The sequence below is a fragment of the Arvicanthis niloticus genome, chromosome 2 (assembly GCF_011762505.2).
Source record: "Arvicanthis niloticus isolate mArvNil1 chromosome 2, mArvNil1.pat.X, whole genome shotgun sequence".
Lineage (NCBI taxonomy): Eukaryota > Metazoa > Chordata > Mammalia > Rodentia > Muridae > Arvicanthis > Arvicanthis niloticus.
In genome coordinates, this window is record NC_047659.1 from 48,690,931 (window position 1) to 48,714,913 (window position 23,983).

Consider the following 23,983-nt stretch of genomic DNA (forward strand, 5'->3'; position numbering starts at 1 on the left):
CTTTGAATTCCAGGATAGCCTGGTCTACAGAGAACATTCCAAGACAGCTAGGGCTATATAGAAAAACCCTGTGTGGGGGACCGGGGGTCGGGGGGTTGGCATAAAACAAACAACCCATTGAGAAACCCCAATTTCAAAATACCTAGAGACCTCCACAATCTCCAGCTTTCTGAATAATGGCATGGATCCACAAATGAAAAATCCCACATCTGATCTCATGAAACTAGCGGCAGTTAGAATGAAGGAAGACCAAAATCTGTATTAAACCTTAGTCAGCAGTACGCATATACAACATATATGAAACATAAATGAGTTTGTATTTAGAATTTGGATCCCATGCTCAAGATATAACAGAAGGCATGTGCAAATAATGAAGAATATAAAAAAAAAAATCCACATCAGAAACACTTCTGCTCCCAATAATTTTAGATAAAATTTAAGCAATCTGTACAGGGAAACAAGGAGGGAGGGAAGGAGGGAGGGAGGGAGGGAGGAAGGGACAGATGAGGGGAAGCAGGGACAGATGGGAGGAAGGAAGGGAGATTGCTGGACACAACATAATTTTATGAATACATTAAAGTCCATTGAAATGTATACTTTTAAAAGAGTGAACATTTTAGTATATAAATTGCCTAAAAGCCATTTGAAAGCAACAGAAAAAAAGTGTACCCTTTCCTGCGGGTAAGAAGGGTAAGTCAGCTTCAGGTTTGGTTGGTGGAAACTTGAAAGAATTTCTGTCTGCAGACTTTTATCTTGGTCTTTGGAGTTGGGGGGCAAGGTCATCTGGTAGAGGTAAGGAATGCATGGAATTACGAAGTGAGCACAGGTAACAGGTTTGCAGAGCACAGGGAAACAGTTGCACCAGAGCAGAACAGAGAGAAGGCATAGATACCACTAAGGGCCCTCAGGAGGGCATATACCAGGAATGTCTTCTCAAAAATCTTTTCTGTGTTTGGCAGGTTATTGGGTTTTGTGTGTATGTATAGCATGTGTGTAGACATCTCTGTGTGGAGGTCAAAGATCAATGATGGGGATCTTCCATGGATGCTCTCCACCACCAAACACAGCTTTTATATTGGTGTTGGGGATCAAGTTATCTCCCCAGCCACCATCTAACTGTCAGCTATCATTTGTTTCTTTCTTGTTTTGTTTGTTTATCTAAAACAAGTTCCCATACTGTAGACTAGGCTAGCCTCAGCTTGTGACTGTCCTATGTCTGGTGCCCAAGCACTGAAAGCACAGGTGTGAGCTACCATGCCTCTGGTTTTTATTTTTAATTTTTCCTACTGTTTTTAAGACATGGTAACACTATGTGCTCCTACATGGCCTTGAACTCCTGAAATTGCAGGCATATATCACCAAGCCCACCTTGGGACTAACACTTTTTGATGTCTATACATCCTAGGAAAGTGCTCTAGCACTGGTATATACCAGTGACATATCTAGCCTTTTGTATCAGTTCTCAGATGAATTTACTTCTGTCTTACATGCTATACAAACCGATAATACTGAACACACTATCCACCATGCTACTGGTCTCTTAGTCCTTTTCCAAAGTAATGTGGCTCAGTTCACAACTTCTGTTGAGGTTAATCCTTCTCAAGATAGTTTCTACTGGGCATCTGACCCTATGCAGTGGTGTCCTGCAAGAGCTCTGCTAAAATGGGAGTGAATACAATGTGACACTCAGGCTTATGAATCTGGATCAGAAAATATAGAGAAACCACATAAAACATAGAAACCACATGAAAAAATACAGAAGGAACACAAATAAACCACCTGAAATTAAGCTAGCTACTTTTAAGTATGCATAAATTGTAAAAAAGCAAAAGTCAGAAATAAAAGTAATATATAAGGCAAGATGTAAATCCTAGCAGCAATAGAAGGAAGGTAGGGTTCTTTGTGGTGACAGAGAAACAGCACGTCTGGCTCTGTGAGCTGCACAGTGCCAGAGACAGGCACATACTGCTGTGTCCTGGAGCTGTTCTGGCATACCTTACAATTCAACTCCAAAAGGCATGTGACTATACTAAAAACCGTTCTTGAATATTTTCTTATTTCATTGCATTTATTGCTTTGTATTTTAAATATAAAATCCCATTTCTTGAAATAGTATTAAGCTGAACCTGTTCCTTAGAAATAAAAGCTTCAATTTAAAAGTAAAAGAAAATTTCTGAGAGTAAATGACATAGTTTTTCATCTCTAGCAATTTTTAGCTATATGTTCATATGCTATACGACCAAATATGAAGTTATTTTATTCTCTAAAACCTAACAATAGTTCTTTGTTAAAAATGACTGTAAATTAAGCAACATATAATGTTAAGAAGGTTATTTGAATAATTGTAGTCAGTTATGCAGAGGTTCTCATACAAAAAGCAAATAGGAAAAACTAGCTCAACCCTCAACTTTTTCCACTGCTGCTTAAAAGCATCGCTGTTCAACCCCCTCATCAGTATTTAGAATAATTACTTCTGGACCCATGAAGTAGTTCAACCTACCACAGTGTGGTGGTCTAAACAATAGCCACCATAAGCTCATGTATTTGAATGCTTGGTCCCCAGTTGGTGGAATGGTCTTGGGAAGGATTAGGAGGTGTGACCTTGTTGGCTTTCACAATCCCACAGCACTTTCAGTTAGTCTCTGCCCAGAGGTTGTGGATCAGATGTTCACTATCAGCTACAGCTCCTGCGTCACGTCTGCCTACAGCCATATTCTGCCATAACAATCATAAATGAACTCTCTGAAACTGTAAGCAAGCCCCCAATTAAACGTTCTCTTAGTATGGTGTCACTTCATGACAATAGAAAAGTAACTAAGACACAAAGTTTGAGTCCCATGTTGATATTATCACATCAAGTTAAGAATTTTATCATTCTTGTTTTAAATTTTTTGTCTTTAAAACATTTTAAATATATTATACTTTTGAACTTATATATTACTTGAATGTATACATTAAATGTATGCACATTAAATGTATGTACATTCAAATAATAAACCATAATAATCTATCTACATTCCTAATTAATACATGTTTTTTCAAAAAAAAAAAAAGTGTATATGTGTGTGTGTACACATGTATGTAAGTGTCCGCAGAAGTTAGAAGAGAGCACTGGGTCCCCACAAGGCAGCATTATAGGTTGTGAGCTGCTGGACACAAGTGTAAGCATTCTTAATAACTGAACCATCTCTCCAGTCCTCATCATTCTTCTCTGTGTGTTTATGTTCATATATACACAGATACATATGTATGTGCCTATGTAAGTGTCAATATGATGGCCAGAGGACAAACTCAGTCAGAGGGATCTTGCTGCCTCTGTCTCTCCAGTACAGGGAATATAACTGTGCCAGAGCACTCTGCTTTTTTTTTTTTTTTTTTAATGTGGCCTCTGGGAATCAAACTCAGGACCTCTTACAAGCATTTTGCCAACTAAGCTATCTTCCTATGCATCATGAAGGTTTAAACTGATTGATCTACTTAAGTGTTTATTTAACTTTAGGGTTTGCTTTCTATAAATTTAGTTTATAATAGCTATAAAGAGTCTAGAGCAGTGGCTCAGAGCTTAACAGTATTTGCTGCTCTTACAGAGAACTTGAGTTCAGTTCCCACTCATATCTGCTCACATCCAGTTACAGGCAGTTCAGAGACTTTCTTCAGGCCTTTATAGGTACCAGGCATTCACATAATAAATATACATGCAAGCAGGCACTCACACACACACATAAAAAAATAATAAATACATATATAAAAGTGGTAAAAAAGTAGAAGTTTATCTAAGCATTTGATATTCTTAATGTATTTTTAATGAAATAAGCCAAACAGAAAAGAATATAAACCATATAATTCTATTTTATAAGACATCTAGAATAGGCAAATCTTTGGAGACAGAAAGAAAAACAAAAGTTACCAGGAGCAGGGATAAGAAAGTGAGAAATCATTGTCTTTTGTTTGTTTCAAGACAGGGTTTCTCTATGTAGCCGGGCTGTTCTGGAGCTTGCTCGGCAGACCATGCCAGCTTCCAACTCACATGTATCTTCTTGCCTCTGCCTCCCAAATCCTGGGACTAAAGGTGTATACCTCCTCCAATGCTCTGTGGAAAGCCATTGTTTAAAAACCACAGAATTTCTTTCACTCTGAGTTTATGAAAAACTCAAGTGAATTATATACCTAAAATTGGTTAATGGTAAATGTTATATTATGTATAATTTACCAAGATAAATACCATTTTTAGAGCAGGAATCTTCTGTTTTAGCACTTATCTTAATGGATAACTAAGACATTAACTGTGGGGCAAGATGATGTGTGTCTGCAATTCCAGCACTCAGGAGATGGAGGCAGGAGGTTACTGAGTTCAAGGGCAGCCTGGCCAGCATAAGGGGGTGGGTTGGGGAGGAGAACAAGAAAAATGGAGTATGGTGGCTTACACCTGTAATTCTAGCACCAAGAAGGCTGAGGTGGGAAAATTACCATGAGTGTGAAACCAGATATGTAGTGAGTTCCAAGCCAGCCTGGGTTACAGGAAGAGACATGGGTTTCATTTTAAACAGCTTGCCTTCATTACTGGAGACTGCACAGGAAGATGAAAGAATGTTCTTCAGCATCAATGACTTTCTCTTCATATCTTTCCCTTTGGAAATAATACTTTTAGAGGTTGAAGAGGTAAGTCAGATGACAGCATGCTAGCCTAGCATGAGCAGAATTCTGGGTTCTATGTCAAGCAGAACATAAAGCCAGATGCGGTCACAACCCTGAGATTCCCAAACTTGGAAGATGGAAACAGGAAGATCAGGAATTCAAGTGCATCCTTGGCTACTCAGAGTTTGAGGCCAACCTAGGCTATGTGACAATCTGACTCAATGACAGTAATAAGAAGCCATATTTAAGCCATTAAACACCATTCCTAGCTTAAGCCAGGTATGTCTTTACATACCCCAAATCCCAGCATTTGGAAGCCCAAGGGCAGGAGAATTACAGTTCAAAGACAGCCTGGGCTACACATTTCAGAAATGTCTCTAATGCATCCTTCTCAGAATTCTATTTCTTTTTCCCCTTGAGAATTAGTTAAAATGAGGACATAGTAGAGTGGCGTGGGTCTTTAGTATGATTAGCTTCATTTTAGCAAGAGTGCTGATAGGACAGATGGGACAGAGGAAACACAACTGTGTAAAGGCTGTGATAAAGGAGATCCCCACTGTTACTCCTATGATGGTTTGTATTTGCTTGGCCCAGGGAGTGGCACTATTTGTAGGTGTGGCCTTGTTGGAGTAGGTGTGTCACTGTGGGTATGGGCTTCAATATCCTAGCCCTAGCTGCCCGGAGGTCAGTATTCTGCTAAAGGCCTCCAGATAAAGATGTAGAACTCTCAGCTCCTCCTGAACCATGTCTGGATGCTGCCGTGTTCTCAACTTGATGATGGACTGAATATCTGAACCTGTAAGCCAGACCCAATTAAATGTTGTCCTTATAAGAGTTGCCTTGGTCATGGTGTCTGTTCACAGCAATAAAAGCCTAACTAAGACACTCCTGGACACTGTGCTACCATTTGCCAATCCTAAACAAAGAGCTGAAATGCCACAGAGCTCTTTGAGTTATGACCAAGGTAACATTCATTGGAAGAGAATTATTTTACTTTTTTTTGTAGTAGAGATTGCTGGCACTCCAAATGAGGGGACAGAATCTAACTGAACCTGAACACTGCTAAAACAAAAATAAATCTCAGATAGATACCAAACTTATATGTAAAAGGTTAACAATAAAGCTTGTATAAGACAAGATAGGAGAAGATATTTCAAACATATATTTATATATGAATGTACATATGTATACACATAATGGGGGGGGGGGGTATCACTTTCCATAGAGCACATGTGGTCAGAAGACAACTATGGAAGGCAGGTTTCTTTCTCCCACCAAGTGGATTCTGGGGAATCAAACTCAGATTGCTAGGCTTGGGTGGCAAGTGCCTTTATCCACTGAGCCAACTCACCACCCCATTTTACTTCTGAGGTAGTTTCTCTTGCAATGAATGAGGCTGGTTTATAACTCCTGATCTTGGCCTCTCAAGTATATGACAGGTATTTGCCACTATGCCTGGCATCTGTGCAGTGTGTGCTAGGGTGCACACTCATGTGTGAGAGGGTGTGCATGTATGTGTGGACACATGCTACGCAAGAACTCTACTAGTAAGCAGCGTCTCTAGCCACAGGAACGGTATTTTTGTGTCCTCAGTAGTATTTTTCAACATATTTTATATATTTTATTAATTCTTTGATAATTCATACAATGTATTTTGATCATATTTACCTTAACTCCTCTCAGATCGACAACTGCAATTTTGTGTCCCCCCCCCCTTATTTTTAAATAACCCACCAAGTTCAATTTGTATCATCAATGTGGGTTATCCACCAGAGCACAGTCAATGCAACAAGAGACAGACCATGGAATAAAACCTGACTCTTCGTTTCCCAGAAGCTGTTAAATGTCACCATCACTTCAGCTAGGGGTGGGGGCTTGCGAGTCCCTCCATGCTCCATGCTAGAACACTGACTGGCTTCATCACCTGCAGGTCTTATCCTACAGCTGCTGTGAGCTCATGAGTGCAGCTGTCCTGTCATGTCCAGAAGATACTGCTTCACACCAATCCTCCCCTGCAACCCAAGGAATATTTTTATACCCATTTTCCATTTTCTTCTCTCACCTAACCCTCATGTAACTTCATTAGGTGCCTCTCCATTCTCTATTGTGTGTAACTAGAGAATGAGCATAACAGTAAGAGAAGGGAAGCACACAAAGGAAACTGGCAGCACACACACCTTCCGGTCCCAAGTCAAACTATTTTTACTATTATTCGTTGATAAGTGTTCCTACATTCAGAAGACAAGTATAGGATCTTTCTTTCCTTCCTTCCCAAGAAAAGCCAAAGTTTATTTAAAGAGGACAGTTTTATTAGAGTTTAAAAGAATATCCCAAGGTAGGCACCTGTAAATACAGCGGCTGCCTGGAGGAGGAGAACATAGAAGAGAAACAAAGAGGACATGCCTTTTAGTTAAGTCGACAGATGTCAGCCACACAGTAGAAAGAGGGGAGCTTCAGAGAAAGTAAGAAAGCCCAGAGTATCAGGACAGGCCTACTTAGAACAGAAACATAAAGAAGAAATATGCTTTCCTGAGAAGCTCAGGAGAGCAGGCAGACGCGGGAAGCAGCACTCTGAGCTCCGTTAGCCAATGCTGGGTCCTTTCTAAGTAGTATAGTTTTATAGTCACTGAAAATAAACGTGGGAGGGTGAAATGGCATAATCAGTCTCTGAAAACTAAAACAAATATTTGCAGTATTTTTTATTTGCAATAAAAATTAACACATAAAAATAAAAAAATATTTCTACAACCAAGTTGTATATAAAGCAAGAACAGTTACTAGATGTTTTTATGCATCTCTTTCTTAAATGAGAAGTAAACTCAACCATAAAAAACTTCAAAACTGATGTTTAAGTATCACAATGCTACAAATAATAATTCACTAATGTGATTACAAATACATCTAAGTAGTGGAATAATGGTGATTATTTCCACTCCATAAAAGATAAAACTTCTGTCTACCTTAAAAGTGTATTCATTTGTGAATAGAGAGATGGCTCAGCAGTTAAGAGCACTGGCTGTTCTTCCAGAGGTCCTGAGTTCAATTCCCAACAACCACATGGTGGCTCACAACCATCTGTAATGGGATCTGATGCCCTCTTCTAGTGTGTCTGAAGACAGCAACAGTGTGCTCATATAAATAAAATAAATAAATAAACATTTTTTAAAATACCCAAGAAGAAAAGAACCTTCAAAAAAAAAAGTATATTCATTCAAAGGTGGCAAGGGAGCTCATCTCTGTAATTCCAGTGCTCAGGAGGTGAGACAGGAGGATCACAGCTAGTTTGAGAGGAGCTTGGGTTACATGGGTTACAAACTAAGACCTTATCTCAAAAGAACAGAACCAGGAATTAGAGATGGCTCACTAGGTAAAGTGCCTACTATGGAAGCATGGAGCCCCAAGTTCAAATCCCTAGAAGCACGTAAAGCCACGCATAGTAGATAAACATGTGTAATCTCAATACTCCTCAGCCAAAGAGAGAGAGAGAATCCCCTGAAGATTATGGGTCAGCCAGCCTGACACATACAGTGGCAAACAGCTAAAGACCTGGCTTCAAAGAAAAAGAAAGAAAGGACCACCCTTGACGTTGTCCCCTGACCTCCACATGTTCACTATACCATAAGTGCAACCTATATCCCACCCAAAAATGTGTTTGTGTGGGTGCTCACTCTCTCACACACACACACATACATGTATTCATTCTGTCCATCCCTAGGTCAGACCAATCATTTGTGTAAATCATTAATTCAAAATTATGAAGTTCATATATTCATCATTTCTCTAAACCCAGTTAAGTGTTTTTCATTGCAAAACTATGTTTAAGTACTATAACTCAAAAGTCTACCCATAACTACGTAAATTCTCAATATTACTAACTATGGCTTGCTAATAACCATGACTCTCAGTTGTGTGCTCAAATGAAACTTCTCCAAAAAACAAATAAAACAAAAAAACTTCAGCATTCAATAATAGCATAAATAGTTTATGTGATTTATTTTTAGACCAAGAAAACCACACTGAAGAATTTTTTTCCAAGTTGTAAATGTTTACTTACATATTCGGGCTTTAGCTTCTTGTCGCCTCCTCTCACAGCCACTTTCTCTAGTTTATCTAGAATGGGCCCAATCATCTCCTCATCTTTCAGCTGAAGCTCTTCATGAATTATTTCTATATCTCGAATGGGATCTACACTTCCTTCAACGTGTGTGATATCATCATCTTCAAAAGCACCTAAATGAATTAACAATGAATTCAGTGAACAGATGATACAGAAGGTCACTGTAATCAGAGTGAACAGAGTGGAGGACTTTTAGACCGTGAGCAAACAGCTACAGCAAATCAATTGTCCTTAACTCTTTTCAAGCAGACCATAGCATTTCCCTCCATTTGGTAATACTTAACATATAACCACAGAAATAGTAGTTCAAGAATGTCAACATTTAAAAAACTGATACAGACAAGTAAAATAGGAAAACAAAATTTTATTTCAGAACTACTGGCTGCTTTCAAGTTTGGTTTATAAGAGATATGAATGCCAGGCACGAAAGCCTGAAGTTTTAAACTGCACTATTAGGGTTTCCAAGGGAAACCAGATTTGGGGGGGTAGGGGGCTCAAATCATCTGGCAGACCTCTTCTCTGCTTCCGTCTACTTTATCACTGTGGCTCTGACGGTGATTAGATAATGAACCACTCAGACACACAATTTACACAGCAGCTAATTTCATCGGCCTGATTTGAGGGTATGGTTTTTAGGGGGCTATCAAAGAAGCAGATGAAGGTGCATTTGTCATATATGAGTGACAACCATTCACACTATCTGAACAAAATGGTGCTGGCCCTTATTAGAAACACATGCTATTATCACATATTTAAAGTGCAGTTGAAGCCATAATTTCAAATTGCCAACTAGAAACATAAGGGTAAAACAACCAGATATTACTGAAGCATGTGTACTGACTTTATGCCCTTCTGAAGACATAATGTGGCAACATAATTCTATTGGGATTTACTCAAATTACCATAAAGAACAGTATCACACAAAAATGAATAAATTCTATGAAATATTATAAACAGAAAGCAGTGATAAAGGCTCAAAACAATAAACACTTATAAACAAATTAATTATTCTACCTAAGAGGTGTTTTCTAACATAGAGTGTCAATTATTTTAGACAGAGGTATTATAGGAATCATGAGTTAGCTTAAATTTGATAAAGAGATAGCAAATATAGCTAATTTTTATGCAAGATAGACTAGGACATTCTAGTTATAGGCTAGAAAGAATTCTAAATTGCAACTGCCTAGTTTTTTTAAAAGTCAGTTTTAATCCTAATGTGGATTGTTCAGTAATAAGCCACAAAATATAGGTATTTAAATATTTAAGTGCTTTAAGCATTGAACTGGTGTATTAGATGATGTCAGATTCTTATGAACAAAATAAGCAAAAAACAAACAAAACCCAAAAATTTCCTAACTTGGTGTATTTCTTACTAAACACAACCAACACAAGACCCGCCCAGTGGGCACACCACTCTTTTTTGCTTTGATTGACTTTACAAAGACAAGAGAGCAACATAAGCAGCAGAGCCAGCTACAGAGATAGCCGAGTCAGCCTAGGCGCCCCTGAGCTGGTAGTGTCTACCTGGCACACAGGAAGGCTTGATCTTCAAGAGTGCCTAAACTAGGTGCACCAGGACATACCTGCTACCTTAGTACTCATGGGGTAGAAATAAGAGCATTGGAGGTTCAAGGTCATGTCTAAGGACACAGTAGAAAAGAACTATCTTCTACAAGAGTGAGAAGTACCCTAAACAGCTGTCTTTCTATAGAAGCCGAAGGCTACAGTGACTCAACAACACCCTAAAACTCTGAGCACCCAGTGCAGACAGCACAGGGTGCACTAGGCATAGGAAAGCATTTCCCACTCTACTCCAGGAGGAAGGAAATGTTGGATGCAAATGAAAGCAGTAGCTGGATCTTCACAAATGCCAAGTGTGTGTCCTGCCTCACACAAATGCCTGTGTGTCTCTGACTGCGTAATTTACCAGAGTAAGGTGGGGTGGGAGGCAAGGGGAAACAGAGAGGCTTGTAATGAAGATGTTATTAAAGGAAACATGATAAGATTGCTGGGTAAGAAGTCTGTGGTAGAATCCAATTTAGACCTACTTTTAAAAAATGGAGGTTTGTTATATTTAATATTTTCAGTCTCTCTCTCTGTACATACACGCACACGAGCGTACACATACACACACACACACACACACACACACACACACACACACGGTTGGGCAGAACATACAGCAATTATGATTTTCTTGTTCTGGCTAATTACTGTAAGATCAAAATTGTAACTAAACTTAAGATACTGTTTTGAAAATTAAACTTGTTTATTGTGTTTTAGAAAAAGAGTGGCTTGTTTTTATAAAAACTGTTCTTTGTGGAAAGTTTAAGTGCGACAAAACTGATAAAGAAGCTTAAATTAACATTGTTCCTATGCTTCTAACAGAATTTCAAATACCAGGTTCCTCTCCATTATCTGCTTGAATAAAATTGAGGGTTGTAATTAAGAAACTACCATTTAAAATTTCCTAATGCATTTACTAGAGGGATGTTGTTAAATAATCACTCTAGTTACTGGCCTCTATATAAATAGACAATTGTATAAGGTATTTTTCCCTGAGTGTCACAGAAGTTATTTCTTCTTTAGTTCCTCCCTCCACTCTTCCTATAAATGTTTGCTCCCAAAGACTTCCTTAAACTATTATGTCTCTCTCCTGTATTAGGACTTCTGCCATTTCAAGAATTCTTTCCCTCAAACATTTCAGTAAATTTAAAATTCTCTATTAAATCAAATATGTCACTCATTCCAGGACATTAATTTCATTCTAGTTACTGCTTTCCTTCCTCCAGTTCAGAGGCAAACATTCTGAAAGCGCTATCTATGACCCCTAAGCTTCCATATCATTCAAACTATATGTTTCCATTACTGTAAGGATCACAGGCACTGGCCAGGTACAGCGGCAACTCATGGATTCCTAGTGTCTGAAAAATGGAAGCAGAAGGTATGAGTTTGAGGTTCTGATTGTTCTTCCAGAGGACCCGGGTTCAGTTCCCAACACCCACATGGCAGCTCACACCTGTCTATAACTCCAGTTCCAGAGCTTCTGACACCCTTACACAGATATACGTTTAGGCAAAACACCAATGCACATGAAATAAAAATAAATTATTTTAAAAATGAAAGTTGAAATGAACAATGCTTAGTGACAAGAAGTTATACTGAAGAGCAGAAGATAAGCATTTGCTTCTCAGATAGAGGTAGATGATAGGAAGTTACAGATATCAGAGTCAAGCGTGGACTTCATTGTCAGCCAGCAAGAAGTCAGCATGGCTCTTATGCCAGTGAGTGATGAGTGTGAAGAACACTGTTAAAGACTAACCACTCAAACACTGTAAGAATCTCAATGGGATATTAAGGGAAGATATAAAGATAGGACAAACAGCAACAGATACAGAAAACAACTTCAACTGGACAAAAACAGTAATAGAGTAGGTGGGAGGCAAAAAGAGAAGGAGAGAGATCAACATGAAGTTTCAAGCCAAAGGATTTTTACATGTGTTGCTGTAAAGCCAATACATATAAATTTAAATGCTTAATTAAACCAGGTACAAAGTCAAAAGCTATTATATAACCAAAATGTATACGTGCAAGAACAGCAGTTCTCAACCTGTGGGTCACAACCCCTTTGCAAACTTCTATCTCCAAAACTATTTACAATTAATGACAGTAGCAAAATTATAGTTATGAAATAGCAACAAAAATAATGTTAAGGTTGGAGGTCACTACAACATGAGAAACTGTATTAAAGGGTTGAAGCACTAGGAAGGTTGACAGCCACTGCTGGGGAAAAGAGATAAGAAACACCACACAACATATAGTCCAACAACGTCAAGACATCTGTACACTGATTGTACTGTTTCACTTCACATTTTAAACCACAATCACAACGCAGAGAGTGACCCAGGAATGGCATCTGGTCTTTAACTCTCAAAGCCTGCCTTTAGTGACACACTTCCTCCAACAAGGCCACACCTCTTAATCTTCCCAAACTACATTATTAATTTGGAACAAGTACTCAAATGCCACAGACTATGGGAGACATTTCTTACTTAAATGACCACACATGGGTTCTGGAGATCAAACTCATGTCATCAGACTTACCAGCAAGTGATTTTCGCCACTGAGCCATCTCACTGGCCACTGCTTTGTTACTGTTTTGATCAGTTCTGGGAATCAAACCCAGAGCCTTTGCACACTGGGCAAGAGCTCTACTACTGTATCACTAGCCTTGCAGTTGACCTTTCACCTCAGGATCCTGAGCATACTAGGCAAGCATCTACCACTGAGCTATAGCCCCAGCCTTTTAAAGCAGATTTCTCATTAAATACAAAGTTGGAAATCAAGACAAGAATATATTTTTTAAAACTTATCTTTTTCAAATTTCTAACTAAGTCTTCAAATTTCCATGTATATCAAACCTCCATTCACAATTTCTTTATACTTTTTTCATTCTTTCTATCCTGGAACTCACTGTTGCCTAAATTGGACTCAAACTCTTGAATTCCAGAAACCCTCCCTCCGTAGCCTTCTGAGTAGCATAGCTAATACTACAAGGCAGCTAGGCCCAGCAGTGGCCTTTGTTACTGTTTGATGGTACTAGGATCAAATCCAGAGACTCGCAAATTCCAGAAGGGCAAGTGTTCTGAGAAAGGTAAGCTTGTAATTCACCATCTTTATGGCTCTATTCACGGACACTGGAAAATGCAGGGTACCATTTACTTTTCATAAAACAATACAACAAAAATGCTTTATTGAATAGGAGAGGTAGTTGGGGGCAGGAACTCTAAATGTTCTGATTTGTAAGTGCAGTTTAAACCCCAGCTTAGAGCCCACTGAAATTCTAGTCTTGATTTACGAAAAGGATCCACCTTGACAAGAAAGCAGAATCTAATTCACAGCTGGGTCTCAAAATTTGTAATTCATAAGTATGGATTAAAATAACTAACTACTTTAAGTTACAAAAAGAGAGAAAAGCACTTTAATGTTTTTGTTTACTTTTAAAAGTCATTCATGGGGCTGGAAAGAGCACAGCACATAGAGTGCTTGCTGTGTGAGCATGGGAGATCAGTTCAGATGACAGCATTACAGTGAAGCTGGGCGGAGCTGCACCTGCCTGTGACTCTAGGATGAGACGGGAGAGGAGAAGGACCCCAGAGGCTTGCTGGCTGACTAGTCTAACCAAAAACTGCAAGCTCCAAGTTCAGTAAGAGATTGTACCTCAAAAAATAAGCTAGAGAATGATCAGGAAGGGCATCTGACAGCAGCCTTTAACCTCTATACTGGAAACACATGCATTCATTCAAATGTGAATATGTACACATACATATTAATAAATAAGTAGCCCATTTGTCTTATTTAAGAATCGGAGAACAAAACTCATTTTAGAAAATAAAGAAATAAGGAAAATTAACAAAATTCTCTTTTAAATGTAATTTTAAGTCTTATGCCTTCAAAGTCTAAAATAAATGAAAAGTTGAGTCACTTAAATTATAATTACTTTGGTTGGCTATATTTATAGTCTTTGAAAAAGAAAATATTTTGTAATCAGAAATATAAAGTCAAGTAATAAACTGCTAATCACTCAATACAAAAGCATGCACGGAGCAGCATAACTGGGTTAGATGGGCTGTCCTTAGGCAAAATAACCAACAATGAACAGGAGATGTGACTTGGCTGGCACAGGGTTTGACTCCTAGCATCTCGTAACCTCCTCAGCTTCCAGGAGAAAACCTATTATTTGAGATCCTGCAGAAGGTGTGTGCACATAAAACATGTCCACAAGCACACACACCTTCCGTCAATACTTCAGGTTAACTATAAAATGCTGGAACAGGGATTCCAACTATGGGTAGCCAGAGTAAGCTGCATTTGCCTTAGTTCTTTCTTCTTTCCCTTGTTCCTCTTTCAGCACAGGGAAAGGATCTAAAACCAAATGTTGGCAAGGAGGAAGAAAATTATCACTCCACTTACATACATGTTCAAGAATTGATAAGAGTTCTCAAAAATCTGTGTAATGGAGCTGGAGAGATGGCTCAGTGTTTAAAAGAGCACTGGCTGCTCTTGCAGAAGACTCAAGTTTGGTTCTCAACACCCTCATGGCTTACAACTGTCTGAAACTCCAGATCCAGGGGAGTTGATGCCCTCTTCTGACCTCTGAAGGTACCAGGCACTCAAATAGTCCACATACACACATGCAGGCAAACCACTCAGACACATAAAGTAAAACATTTTAAATGTTAGTAAAACAAAATGACCATGTCACTGACTTTGAGAGGCCAATCTAAAACCAAACAAATCAGCTGATTCACATAGGGCTTTTGCACCAAACAGTTAATTAACTTATAAGGAAGCAATCAAGAATGCTGTAATTAAAAATAATCCAGATCTTAAGACAAATAGGTATTTAATATAAGACAAAATAATAAAGTGGGTTACTTGAGTTCTGAGAAAGCTTTAAAAAAATCTTAATTATTTTTCCTAACTTTAAGAATTCATTAAAATTAAAAATATATACTTTTAATCAATGAGTTGAAATATTGGGTAAGAAAGACGAGATAAAAAGAAACATATAAAAATATAAACTCTGTTTAAAATGGGAGCTTTTATTGGAATAGCCATAAGCAAAAAGTGCCTTTGATTCTGAGTGACACCACTTAACTGACACAGAGGAAGACATTACAATCCATAACACAAGTTTTCAGATATACAAAACACCAAAAATTCTGCCTACAGTTACTAGTACTACACGTATACTATAGATAATTATACAATCATACTATTTAAGAAATCCTTAAAGTTACTTAAAAGTTATGAATTATAATTCAGAGTCAACACCTGTAGTTAATTATATTCAACTGCTCAAAGGTTTTACATTTTTAGTTGCTGTAACACATCAACTCTTTCCAAAAAGTAGACGGAAAATAAGTTCCTTAATGAGAACGGATTCACTTCTCACCAAGATTCCCCTGCTTGTTTTATAACCTATTAATAGATACTTTAATACACAAAGGTAAACTTGGTATTTTACTAAGAGTCACCTGACTTCCAATGCTGAGCTACTTTTGCTCTGCTTACCTCCAGAATAACCATCTCACTGGCTTCCTAACTTCTAAAACACATTTGACTTCTGTCTGTAGAAAAAGCTTCTCTATAACTTTATCTTCCCCGTCTTCAAATCCTCAGCTGAAGCCCAACTCTTGGACAGATGCCTTAGTCCTGAGAGTTCCTTAGGTGTCCCGTATCTCCCTCCTCCCCCTCCTGAGCAGCTTATTGTCTTCTTTCTAAGTGACATCCTGCTAAACATCAGATATGTTTAACTGTTACACATTTCCCATTGGATAACTGGCCACATTTCCCTCTCAATTTGATACCATCTTTCTTACCCACTAACCAGTCTTTGTAAACTGTACTTTATTTAACACCTAACTATTCTCATGTCAGCTTCATAATGAGAGCCTTAAGTGCTCGACTGTGATCATTAAGTCTTCCAAGCTCCAAGTCAGGGTTGGTAGAGAGCTCTCAGACTGCATTCCTTCAAGTATGCCATGCAGATAGAGAAACATGGAACTACTTAATTTAAGAATGGGTGTAGCCTGGTTTTGATGCAAGCTGGCATGGATCATTCGATAGAGTGTGAGTGAGCAAGTGAGAAAAGTCACAAGACCACTTCTGTGGAAGTATACATGGGCGCCTTATAATCTAAAAGATTATAACCCAGCACCACCAGTCAAGAAATTCAGAGGTGAAGAGAAACTATAAGGACTTTGCTGACTCTACCAATTTATGTGTTTGGTATTCTTAGCACTGGCTTCCTCACAGTATTTGTTGAATATTTTAATATGTGCTATGAAATTTGTCTTGTGCTGTTTAAGTTTCTAACATTTACAGTTCTTCCTTGGGATTATTTATTCTCAATATGAATAACTGCATAAAGAATTCATTCATTCATTGATTCTCTTATTCATTATTTTACCTTATACCAAATTGTGTGTATATCAGCTTTGACCAAGGCACAGACAGAAAATGGAAAGACAGTTAACATGCAATCTTCAAAATCAGGCAGCTAGGAACAGAACCATATGCTTCAATATTTAATGTGCATGTTACAAGTCATAGGAATAGAATGGACATATTATTGTAGTGATTTAAATAAAGGGTAGAGCCAGAGAAAACATTGTCATGGAGATTTCACTTCAGTGAGACCAAGGGTATGAAAGATACTGTGTGAGATTTGCTTTGGAAGATAAGAAAAAGAATATTCTCAGCAGAAACATGCATTAGAGTGTAGAAAACAAAGGATGGGAGGGATGGACTACTATGGCACCAATGCTAGAAAATTTAACACTCAGATCTGCTGCTCAGTCTATTTACAGAATGGCAGGCAGTTCCTGTGACCTCTTTATTCACTGTACACAGAAATGGTAGTAAAACACATTTCTACTTCCTCTGCTTTTTTCTCCACCTTAGAATATTACTCCTTGAAATGTAGCCCTCTATCCTACCCAATAAAGCTCTGAAATTCACACACACACACACACACACACACACACACACACGAAAGAATATTACTCCTTAGAAGTATATAAAACTGACTTTCTCAGAAGCCATATTTAGAATAATATATTTGTCCCTGAATCATACTTAGGACAGTCTACTTAATAATCATTTCATTGTATTTTATTTCAAAGAAATTCCCATAATTCTTTTATGAGTCAGAGACGGTAGAGAACTCTTAGATCTGAATTCTTCCAGGGTTGCCTTGTTGATGGGAGACCAAGCTATGCATCTTAAGGATGAGTGTGACTTTTTGTTTTGATTCTCATGTCTACCTCCTGCGGGATGGGTGGTATATGTGTATCAGCATAAAGACACACATCTTAAAAGACATTTTGTCTACAACTGCCTATTGAATATTGGGTAAAAAGAGTACTGGAAGCTCAAAGGCACTTCTCCAAGACAAGAAAACTGCAACAGCCACTGCTAAGCAGTTTCCATGACTCTGAGCCATCCATCTCACGGTTGTAGACCTCAGAAAAGCACACAAGGTAAGCAAGAGCACTAGGTAAGATGAGGCACAGATCCCGGACAGAAAGACAGACAGACAGACAGACAGACAGACAGACAGATGAGAAATGATCCAATCTGAACCACCCAACCATGAAACTAAACTACACAAGTGTTTAAGAATGAACGGCCCCTCAAGTTCACCAAAACAAAGGCAGGACACACAATGGAAAAGAAGCTGAGCAATGTCAGAGCTAAGATGAGGAAAACAGCTGCCAAGAAGAGCTCAATCATCCCCTTTCTTCTATGCATAATAAAACCTTTATAGAAAGGGAAAAAACTGATAACAATTAATTTCTGCTCTTCAAGATATTTACAATCAAATAGGAAAAACAGAGCAGCACATAAATGTAAGAAAGTAAATTTAGAATCAAGGATAACAAGGCAGAATCAGTATGCACTACAAGTTGACAGAGAAAAAGAACCTCAAGGTTTCAAACTGAAAAACAAGTGTTATATAGATGCAATATAAAATTCAGATTCTTAAACAGGTTTTTATGGAAGTACAAACTATTTTTAGTGCCATATTTAAATGTATTGATGCTGTGAGAAGAGAGAAAATATTGTTTCCATTGAAATTTGAAGCTGGTGTTTAAATGCTTGAAAATGTAAACATGTAATAGCTAGTAATAAAAAATGGCTCCGTATTGATTTTAAAAACAGGTATATTACAGCCTTTATTTAAAATATTAATAGATTCTGACTTTAAATCCAGTTTTCTAATATACAGTGGGGGACAGAGGAAAGAAACACACCATTTACTTGGTACTGGAGTAGGAAGATGATGACTATATCTACCTTACTTGGGTCCAAACAAAAAAGCACTATGAAAGTAGTAGATTCCCCAAACTGTATCAAAAAATAACTGTAGCCTGGGATAGTGACTCACAGTTATAAACGTAAATGAAACACGGGAGGAACAGTAAAGACGAGAGAGACTAATAAAGCAAGTATATCCTTTGGAAGCCGACTGTGCAAGTAGGCTCTTACATTCCCAATAGTCTTCCAACAGAACCCATTCAAATAGGCCCAACAAATAGGTACCGACTACTTGAGAGATTTCTAGAAGCCTACTCTGTGAGATCTTCTCACAATAATCCAGTCATTACCACTGATAGTTAAGCCAAAGCAAGTACTCACCACCAGGTGGTGCCAAATCAAAGCCAGTACTAGAGCGACTCAGAAGCTTGTACTGTACCTTGTGACATGCATCCCCCACTGCTATTTCATTCATTCACAGAAAAAATAAAATAAAATAAATAAGTGGGGCTCCATATTTTATGCAACTGACACTTGTGGTCCATATACCACCACATCAAAGCACAGAAGGGGCAATTAGTGTATTATACTTTTGGAGGATAACAGTACAACTGGGTTTACTGAAGAATAGTTATATAAATACATGGTTTTAAAAAATTGTTCTCTACTTCATATGCACCCTTTAACATTGGAGTGCTAAAGAGAAGAACATCGGATACAAACATTCTGGAACGACTAAGACTTCAACCAGTTAGATATGAAGACAACAAAGACTTTAAGCTTTCTCCAATGGCTGCACTAAAAACCATGGTCTTCATTCACTCCAGGGTCTTCCGCAAAAATGAGAGGGTGCAACAGTGACTCCATTGAAAAGGGTTAAATACCCATATTAGCTCCTTCATCTCTACAGCACAAAACGAGGAACTCTGGTGATAAAAGATTTTTCCACTTGCCCCCCCAAAGTGAGGGAATACAAATGTTTTTCTGAATTCCTTCAAAAGTTAGCTCAAATTTTCCAACAAAAGACTTCATGGCAAACACACTGACAACCTCCATGTCTACTCTATCACCCCCACCGCTAGGTTTTTAGCACTGTCTATAAGTTATACCTGTCAAGATCTGATGACTGTATGTTATGTATTCATCTGAACAGAACCACTACACTTAGTTACAGGCTATCATCAACCAATTCATTCTCTTGCTAGAATCAAGTCATCCAATTACTCCTTGACTAATCAAGGCTGTTTTGGCTTTTTCTTTTTTCAAAAGGTACTCAACAGCATAAACAGTTCACTTACAAGAAATGGAAAGGGGCTAATCAGCAGAATTATTGTTTTGCTGCTACAATTTGCAGTATTTAAATTTAGTTGCTGATTGGACTGAAAGTTTTATGATATAGCATATGAAACTAGTTTAACACAACTGATGCTGTGTGGCTATATTGTCTTGCCATGACCATACTGGTCTACTCTGTAGGGAAGATTATCTAGTGTCTTTAAAATAAGGACATTTAAGTTAGCTTTCAGTGCACTTTCCTACATAGACTGATTTTAAAAATAAAGGTGCCTGAAGGATAATTCCTGAGCATTATTCTAAAGTTAGCAACTATGTCTACTCTTATAAACATGTTTGTTACAGTGAATAAAAAACACAATCACAATGAATATCCAATTACATTTATTTAACTTTAAACAAACTAAGATGACATTATATGGTTATTATTTAAGAAAATAAGGTATCTAAAATAAGTATATATTTTAAATAACTATGCTATCTACATAACGAACACAGCATTTATAAAATGATGAGTACTTTATTGAAACTCTAGATGCACAGAAATTACTAAAAGACATATTAATACTGCTACGCTTATCAGTATAAAATTTCTGAGAGAGTATCTAACAAGATGATTAAAGCTGAACTCTAACACAAAACCCTAGTTTTATATTATGTTTATACTCATTGTAAGTTACTGTCAAAAAAATATTTTTACACCTCAGACTTTGAAAGAAATATTAGAAAGATTTTATGAGATGTAATGAGATACAATAACCAAAATAACAAATTTTACTTTGTCATTTTGCTATTTTATGCATTATTTTAACTATAAAATAATTATAATTTCTAAAATGCTGTTACTTAAAATGACTAGTTTATTTTTTTATAACTCTCAACAGTAAACAAATTCTCTACACATTAAAACAATATTTATACTAATCATCAACTAGAATGTAAACCATAGAAAGGGGAGGGAAAGCATACTGACAGAATTAAAACAAGTTCTAAGTCTTCTCTGTGTATGCACATGTAAAAAAAAAAAATCACATACAAAGTCCTAGCTAGAGAATAATTCCATATAGAATTATAAAAGCTGTAATTCCAGCACATGTACTATAGGGTCAGCTAACTCATATATAAAGATTTCAGAAAAGTCTTCATTTCACAAATGTGCTGACAAGGCGTGTAAGCACCAGCACATTTAAAATGAACTATTTATATATTTTTAAAATATTACAATTTTAATATATTTTCAATTAAACCTGATTATGTTGAAATTCAAGGGAGCAAATAAATGTAAAAGCAGAGTAAATTAACAACAGAGCACTAATATTCTTTAACGATGAACAATTCTCAGAGCAGGCACACCTGCCAATACATTAAGAAAAGTAAAATCAACTACTAAGTGTAAATCAGATGCACAGCAGCCCTGACTTCTCAGGCCGCATTTCCAGAGTCCTTTGTGCTTTGTTTGGCGCCACAGCCCTGTAAGTTTTGTCTTCATAAAGCCCTAACTAGTTGTAATCATTTGCAGCCTAATTGTGGACATTTATCTGCTTTTCTTATGCATAGAACATAGCTATTAAAGCTGAATGGTGATGGTGTGAAGTATAGGTTAAATTGGGTGAAATTAAAGCAAATTACTCCGGGATGTGGAAATCTGAAAATAGAAACCACCAATGATTTGCAACCCTCTTGATGATCAGCTTCACAGAACCCTAAACGACAAGAAAACTTACATATTTTAAAGTTAACTAGGTTTTTAAAAATAATATGTATAAATGTATTTTTAACTACATGTACTACTTATAATGGTGGAAAGATTATTTGTTTAACTCAGCTGCAATGTGAAAAAGATCTAGATTCCTATTTTAAATAGCACAGTTCCTTTCAAATAAGGTTTCCTTTCCTTTATATAAATCTGTACCTATAAAATATGCTTAATTATATCAAATATGATACCATATTACTGTCAGCTAAGGATCAGCCCTAGATAAAGGTATTAATACTGGAGACAATATAAAATTGAAGTCATAATAACAAATGCAAATTAACGATGTAAGTACAAATGTATCATCTATATTTTGTTTGTATATATGCCAAATATCAATCTGCATGTAACTAGCATAAAGCCCTGCATATGAAAGCCCAACAATGCATGTAAAAGGTTAAAATATAAAAATTACATTTTCAGTTATCTAAAATTGACTTGCAATGTTCTCTTAGGCAGCAAAGTAAAGCACTACAAAAATTCTACCATGTCACAATTTACAGCAGCTTACTTTAAAGCAGAAACAAATATGAGCAATGAAATTGATAATCATCTGATACTGAAGCTCAATAAAAAGCATACTGAAAGCATCTGGAGAGAGACTGATGTAAATAGCGTGATGCACTCTTCCAAGAAGCTAACAGTCTAGTCAGTGAAATAAGAATAGATACATGGAACTAAGACACGGTTGCATGAATGAACCTGCCTGAAGAGGGATTCTGAACTCCCAGATAGGAAAGAGAGGGCAAAAAACGGGGCAGAGAAAAGCAGTTCACAGAACACATGGCCTCTGCAGAAGATGCTGCTACAGCTAAGCAAAGACAAGGGTGGAATGGAAAAGGTACATTCAAGACACAAAGGTTCTGTCTGAGGAAATCCAGAGCAGAAAGAGTATGCTAGAAAACACATTAACTCTTAACAATAAAGAGCCTTAAAAATTAGGGAGAAATAGAAACTCCAGGAAGGTGAGGCAGTAGCATAACCAATTGTAATGACTGCAAATGGTGATCCCTCTCATTTCTCAACAGTTCTATAGCAATTAAAGGTGATTAACACACAAAAAAATCTGGTCTCCTGGAATATTAGCTATATTCCCAGATGAGGTCTTTCCTTTTCTGTGCCTCATACAAAGTATGAATTACTGCTCTCTATTTAATAAATGTATGCTCATGTACTCATTATCTTTGTCTTTCAGTCAGCACAGATAAAACTCAATAGTCATTACAATAGTCAGCTACTGCTAGATTTTCATTTGTATATATTTTAAAGCATACAACAATATATCCTTTTAAAGATTATTAGAAACACATAAAACAGGGTATGGGATCATTATGATGTGATATAAAAATTGTTGAGAACTGGGGCTTGGTGGTTAAGAGCACTGCCTGAAGCCATGTTAGTGTCTGTGGGAGGGGCAGGGGAAGAGGGATAGGGCTGAGAGCTGTCCCTGCCCCTCTGCAGACACCACACAGCTTTCTCCTCTGCTGATGGCTTTTGGAGTGGATGCAGGTGGAGACTCATCCTCCCTGGGAGCCTGGACATGAGGAACTTGACCATGCTCCAGTGAGTATATGAGCAACACAAAATGGACTTATTTTTCTTTCTTTCTTTATTTTTTTGGGGTGAGGGTGTGTGTGAGATCTAGGGGCGGGGAAAGCAGACATGGGAAGACTGGGAGGTGAGCACAATCAGATTGCATTATGTGAGACTCTCCAAATAATCAAAAAAAAAAAAAAAAAAAAAAAAAAAAAAAAAAACCACTGACTGCACTTTCAGAGGTCCCAGGTTCAATTCCTAATACCCACCCACAACACGCTCACAACCATCTGTAACTCCAGACCCAAGGGATCCAAAACCCTTTTTTGGCTTCCAAGGGCATTGTACACACACGGTGCACAGACATGCATGCTTTGTACAAGACAATTATACACACAAAATAACAAAATAAAAACAAAGTTTAAAAAGAATGACTGAGCCGGGCAGTGGTGGCACATGCCTTTAATCCCAGCACTTTGGAGGCAGAGGCAGGTGGATTTCTGAGTTCAAGGCCAGCCTGGTCTATAGAGTGAGTTCCAGGACAGCCAGGGCTACACAGAGAAACCCTGTCTCAAGGGAAAAACAGAAAACAAAACAAAACAAACAAACAAACCAAAGAGGAAAAAAAAAGAAGAAGAAGAATGGCTGAGCCCTTGCTCGAGAGTCTGAGTCCTCCCATCAGCCTCCAGCTTAACTGCCAGGCCTCTTCCTGTATTAGGACTGCTAGGCTGTCACTTGAGATTCTGTGTTAGAAAGCAGGTCGGTAAGACAGATGGTCTTGATCACACTGATCAGAGTGAGAGAACTCAATAACATTATAT

At 37.6% G+C, this 23,983-nt stretch overlaps 1 protein-coding gene across 1 annotated transcript in view; it reads right to left on the reverse strand.

The window, feature by feature from the left end:
* Ola1 (Obg like ATPase 1) overlaps positions 1-23,983 on the reverse strand; it is a 123,310-nt gene that overhangs the window by 55,631 nt on the left and 43,696 nt on the right. Inside the window, exon 5 of the mRNA XM_034496332.2 lies at positions 8,690-8,865. Within this exon, the coding sequence (XP_034352223.1) occupies positions 8,690-8,865 (176 nt within the window). The remainder of the gene's footprint in view (positions 1-8,689; positions 8,866-23,983) is intronic.